Source organism: Melanerpes formicivorus, unplaced genomic scaffold (genome assembly GCF_026170545.1).
Source record: "Melanerpes formicivorus ecotype bairdi unplaced genomic scaffold, bMelFor1.0.p_v2 SCAF_26, whole genome shotgun sequence".
NCBI lineage: Eukaryota > Metazoa > Chordata > Aves > Piciformes > Picidae > Melanerpes > Melanerpes formicivorus.
Window position 1 is genome coordinate 434,121 of NW_027142378.1, and position 6,000 is coordinate 440,120.

General features: G+C 44.3%; 1 protein-coding gene across 3 annotated transcripts in view; it reads left to right on the forward strand.

Moving 5' to 3' along the window:
• The window catches only part of LOC137448672 (centromere protein F-like), a 62,694-nt gene extending 57,291 nt beyond the window's left edge, over positions 1–5,403 (forward strand). For all 3 annotated transcript variants that reach the window (XM_068153416.1, XM_068153418.1, XM_068153417.1), the window contains 4 exons: positions 456–636; positions 1,956–2,423; positions 3,693–3,883; positions 5,281–5,403. In XM_068153416.1, the coding sequence (XP_068009517.1) occupies positions 456–636; positions 1,956–2,423; positions 3,693–3,883; positions 5,281–5,310 (870 nt within the window). In that variant the 3' untranslated portion in view covers positions 5,311–5,403. The remainder of the gene's footprint in view (positions 1–455; positions 637–1,955; positions 2,424–3,692; positions 3,884–5,280) is intronic.
• Positions 5,404–6,000: the final 597 nt, after the last annotated feature.

Below are 6,000 nucleotides of genomic sequence, written 5' to 3' on the forward strand. Positions count from 1 at the left end.
TCCCAGACAATCAGCACCAGAACAAGAGGACACAGTCTCAAGCTGTGCCAAGGGAAGTTTAGGCTCGAGGTGAGGAGAAAGTTCTTCCCAGAGACAGTTGTTGGCCATTGGAATGTGCTGCCCAGGAAGATGGTGGAGTCACCATCCCTGGAGGTGTTCAAGAGGGGATTGGATGTGGCACTTGGTGCCATGGTCTAGTCATGAGGTCTTGGGTGATAGGTTGAACTTGATGATCTTTGAGGTCTCTTCCAACCCTGGTGATACTGTGACTTTTGTGTTTCCTGCAGTAAAGGAGCTGCTATAATGAGCTTGTATGGAAACAAGGAAAGAAAGTACACATTACAATCATGCTTTACAGCTCATATTGCATAACAGTCGAGCTTCTGTCTGATACTGCAATGTTTAAATGAAAGAATTCTGTTTCTGGTATAATAACTGAATTTCTTATTTTCTAGGCTGATAATAGTAACCTCATAGTTCAGCTGAAGAAGGAGAATGAAGTCGCCCACAATGAAGTGCAGCTCTGGATGCAGTCATGTAAGAAGATGGAACAGGAAAAGGAAATGCTGCAGAAACGACTAGCTGAATGTGATGAACTATCAAAGAAGGAAAATCTAACTGTCTCAAACAAAGAAGGTGACTAAATCTAGTCTTAATGTTTTCTTAGCAGTGCATTAGTTTGTAAAATTCTTTTGCCCTAAAACTTCTATTTTCATCTGCAGCTTTAATAGCATAATTAATAGCAAATAGTTCTGGGCCACTCAATTTAAGAAGGATATTGAGACACTTGAACATGTCCAGGGAAGGGCAATCAGGCTGGTGAGAGGTCTTGAGCACAGCCCTACAAGGAGAGGCTGAGGGAGCTGGGGTTGCTTAGCCTGGAGAAGAGGAAGCTCAGGGGAGACCTTAGTGCTCTCTACAACTACCTGAGGGGTGGTTCTAGCCAGGTGGGGGTTGGTCTCCTCTCCCAGGCAACTAGCACCAGAACAGGAGGACACAGTCTCAAGATGTGCCAGGGGAAGTTTAGGCTGGAGGTGAGGAGAAAGTTCTTCACAGGCTATTGGAATGTGCTGCCCAGGGAGGTGGTGGAGTCACCATCCCTGGAGGTGTTCAAAAGAGGACTGGGACATGGCACTTGAAGCCATGCTTTAGTTAGTCATGAGGTGTTGGGTGACAGGTTGGACTTGATGACCTCTGAGGTCTCTTTCAACCTTATTGATTCTATGATAATTGGTATTAAAAAGTACAACTACAAATGTGTCAAACAGTTTCAAACCTTAGTGCATCTTCTTTTTCTTAAGCCATCAGAGGCCACTGTAGATTATGAATATACATTTTAAACATTGCATTCTTGTGGCTAAAAGAGACTTAAGGAAGAAGGGGAGTGTTCTTTACAACTCAGATTCTTTTTATCATTATCCAGAAAGCTTCCCCCTCTGATTCCTGTGCTTTGCTCTTTATATTTGGGCTCATCTCATGGGATGCACTGTGCTATAAATGATGTTTAAAGTTAGGGGGTTGTAATTTGGGTGCTTGGTTGCATGGGTTAGTTGATTAGGTGGTGTTGGATGATAGGTTGGATGCGATGATCTTGAAGGTCTCTTCCAACCTGGGTTATTCCATTCCATTCCATTCCATTCCATTCCATTCCATTCCATTCCATTCCATTCCATTCCATTCCAATTTGAGTGGTCTGAAGTTACAAAGTGATGAGGGAAATGCTTGCCTGTGCATTGGTCAAGAATTCTCTTCAAGTTTTGCATGCTTGCTCTCTAGCAAATACGTTCTCTCTAAAATGTTACTGAGTTTGTCACACACTGTCACTCATTTTTGTCACAGTTGCATGGCTACAGAACAGGTATAATTAAAAGATGTGTGACCATTGCATTGCAAGTTCTTATATGTGCAGCTTTTTTCATGTCAGTTACATGAACATTGATACTTTCCTTTGAAAGGTGCTGATGAGAATTCCATTGCAGAAGAAATCCAGTTAAAGCTGGAAGATTTACAGGAATCCCCAGAAGTGAAAATCAGAGAGAACTTGGAGAAATACTGCTCACTGATCGTGAAATACTATAAACTAGAGGAAGAAAATGACATGCTGAAAACACAAGTCATCTTGTTGAATGGTCAGCTGAACCAGCCAGCAAGTGATGTGGTCATCACTCCTTTGCTGAATTCAGATAACTCTTTAACAGTGACTAATCAGCCTATCAAAGACCTGAGGTCAGGTGAAGATCCTAGTAAGCTTTCTAGCAAAAGGCAGAGATACGAAGACGATGGGAAAGATACTGGAGAACCCAGATCCCCTGTGCCAGAGACTTCATCAAAGAAGAAAAGGAAGAGTGATATCTTTCAAAATCTGCTGGACCAGGAGGACACAGATGATGAGCCATATGGGCTTCCAGTAGTGGTGAAAAAAGGTATTTACAAAACACTGTAAAGATAAACATTCTCTGAGCATAGCAGGTGGTTTTTTTCCCTCTTGTTTTGCTGACTTGGTTTTACTCTGAGTGACTGTTTTTAGTAGGTGAAAGCAGTGGAAATGGGAGTGTGTGCCAGTGCCATGTCAGTCTTTGTGGAGCTGTAGTGTTAGAGCAGCATAAATCATTTATATTGGTTTTATAGCTGCCCTTCTGCTAAGAGTTAAATGATCCTGACAGTCACAACTTTGTAGTTCCTAGTGTTGCAGGTATTAGAGGCTAAGGTTGTGATGTGTAAAAGCAACAGAGTTTTGCTGACTGAGGACTTGCTCTAGTCATTTAAAAAGCATTGTTTGTACCATTCACTGAAACTTACAGGGGAATGGACATGAATGAATCTAAATCTTAAAGGCCACAAGCTGGGTGTGCCAGAGTACTGTGCTGTGATGCAGGCATGCTTGCTCTCTCAACAGCCCCATGTAGTTCCTTCACTGTTACTCCTTAGGAGATCAAAGAGGCAGTTCATAGGTATGCAAGGTCTGAATGGCAAGTGGTTGGTGTCAAGGGCTGCAGGGGTACTCTGCAAAAGGAGGTCAGGGCTGCCCTGTACCAGGCATGGTCATATCCAGCTGGCTCTAAAGGGCAAAACCATGCACCAAAATGGAGCCAGTCACAGGTATTTGTCTCAGCTCTGTGACAGCCTAAAGGCAATAGATGCTGAGGTGAAGGAAAAACATTGCTGGGGCTGGAGAGATGGGAGCAATGCTGAAGCAAAGTGTCATGAGCAGAGCGTGGGGGCTACAGAAGCACTGGGGAAGGACTTTCCACAAGGGCTTATTGTTATAGGATGAGGGGGAATGGCTTTGAGCTGGAAGAGAGGGGATTTAGACTGGATATTAGGAAGGAATTCTTCACAGTGTAGGTGGTGAGACACTGGAACATGTTGCCTGGGGAGGCTGTGGATGGCCCCTCTCAGGAGATGTTCAAGGCCAGGTTGGATGAGAGCTGGAGCAACCTAGGCTAGCAGGAGAGTTCAAACTACATTTTTAAGGCCCTTGCCAACTCAAACCATTCTGATTGCTGTTGTACCCTGGCTACAATTTCCAGGGTCTGCAGATGAATTTTGGAATACACAAGACCTGTTCATCAGTCTAGAATGAATTACTGATTTTAATCAGTTATTTTTTTTATCCCTGTTGTTGGAAAAAAGAGACCTGTTTGAGGAAATATCACCTATTAGCTTTTCAATAGAAGCTGTTTGTTTTTCAGGGTTTGCTGCTACCCCCACTGGAAAGATTAGCCCTTACATTTTATGCAGAACCATAAGCCTGAGAAGCAGCTTCTGTCTGGCTTCCCCATGTGGGAGGTTACTTTTGGCTGCAGAAGAAATGCAGAAATGCAGACCAGACAGGCTTGGTGAGCGCTCTTCTTCAGCACCTGGTGGCAGCAAACCACAAAAGGTAACTTAAAATGTACCTGAATGTGAAAGCCATGGGGAAAATGAAGGCATTCTCCCAATGTATTCATCTGTTTAAGTCAGTTTGAGGGCACAGCATCATGCTTTACATTTCTCAACAACACAGTGAAGATAAGATCAGCAATACTAAATCACTAAAACATCACAGAGGTTTTCACCACACTAATGGTCAGTAGGCTGAACATGAGCTTGCAGTGTGCCCAGGCAGCCAAGAGGGCCAATGGCATCCTGGCCTGCATCAGGAAGAGTGTGGCCAGCAGGAGCAGGGAGGTCATTCTGCCCCTGTACACTGCACTGGTTAGGCCACACCTTGAGTCCTGTGTCCAGTTCTGGGCCCCTCAGTTTAAGAAGGATAATGAGACACTTGAATATATCCAGAGAAGGGCAATGAGGCTGGGGAGAGGTCTCAAGCACAGCCCTATGAGGAGAGGCTGAGGGAGCTGGGGTTGCTTAGCCTGGAGAAGAGGAGGCTCGGGGGAGACCTTCTTGCTCTCTACAACTCCCTGAAGGGAGGTTGTAACCAGGTGGGGGTTGGTCTCTTCTGCCAGGCAAGCAGCACCAGAATAAGAGGACACAGTCTCAAGCTGTGCCAGGGGAGGTTTAGGCTGGATGTTAGGAAGAAGTTCTTCCCAGAAAGAGAGATTGGCCATTGGAATGTGCTGCCCAGGGAGGTGGTGGAGTCCCCATCCCTGGAGGTGTTTAGGGAGAGCCTGGATGAGGCGCTTGGTGCCATGGTTTAGTGGATTAGATGGTGTTGGGTGATAGGTTGGACTTGATGATCTCAAAGGTCTTTTCCAACCTGATCTGATCTATTCTATCCTATCCTATCCTATCCTATCCTATCCTATCCTATCCTATCCTATCCTATCCTATCCTATCCTATCCTATCCTATCCTATCCTATCCTATCCCATTCCATTCCATTCCATTCCATTCCATTCTTTGACTGCGCATCAGTTAAAAGGCGAGAGCAGTGGTTTCTGTCTAGATGTCAGCACAAGAATTGACAACTATCTTTTATGTTTTCAGAATATGTACAGTAAAAATGAAATACAGAGCTCAGTACACAACACCTGCTATCTTAGTAAACAGAATCCAGAGTGCTGTCTCTTCCTGGTTTAGCTTTTTCCTGCTCCTAGCAAAGGGCTGGCCAGCTGTGTAGCAGATACTGCATCTTATACCACAGCAGAACAATTGATATCAAGTCTCCCTGTATTGTATATTTGAAGTGGTGTGACATATTCAAAATGCTTTTATCTGGTTCTGACATTTATGGATATGGTTTTGGCAAGTTCTCAGTGTTTAGTCTTTTGACCTGCTACAGAAAGCTCACATGGCTTTCCATGACCAATAAACCAGGACATTTTTGTTTGTGTTACAGGCAGTGTTGGACTGCAGTGCCAAGCAGTAGCAACTTCTCTACCAATGAAACCTATGTTAAGGTCTCCACTTTGCCAGTATGTGCAAGCAACAAAAACTGCCCCTGAGAATACCAGGGAGAGTCCTGCGGTGCACAAGGACAAAAACCTCTCTTAATGAGCAAGGACTACCTGAGCAAGATGAGCAGGAAGAAAATTGTATGGTGCAGTAAACCTGCATGGACTTATTCACAACTCATAAGAATTGTTAGTCAAAAAACTGTTTGTGAAATAAATGTTAAAACTCTATGGAGAGCACTGTCTTCTCTTTTCCAGTGTTTAACACTGTATGGGTTCTGGAGAGCTTGTCTATAGTCTATAGTCACTCAAACTTGTGGAATAAGATTGAAGAAACAGGTACAACTGACCTGCTGTAGAACTGTCTGTAAGTAATTCTGCATAAAACTGTTAACAAAATTAAATCTTGGAAAATGTGGACTATGTGTTGCCATGGAGTTCCTGCTCAGTATCTTTATTGATGATCTGGAGGGGGGGATTGAGTCCATCAGCAGTAAATTTGCAGATGACACCAAGGTGGGTGCAGGTGAGAGGGTTGGAGAACTCTGCAGAGGGACCTTGCCAGGCTGGACAGATGGGCAGAGTCCAAGGGCAGGAGATTGAACACATCCAAGTGCCAGGTTCTACACATTGGCCACAACAACCCCAGGCAGTGCTACAGGCTG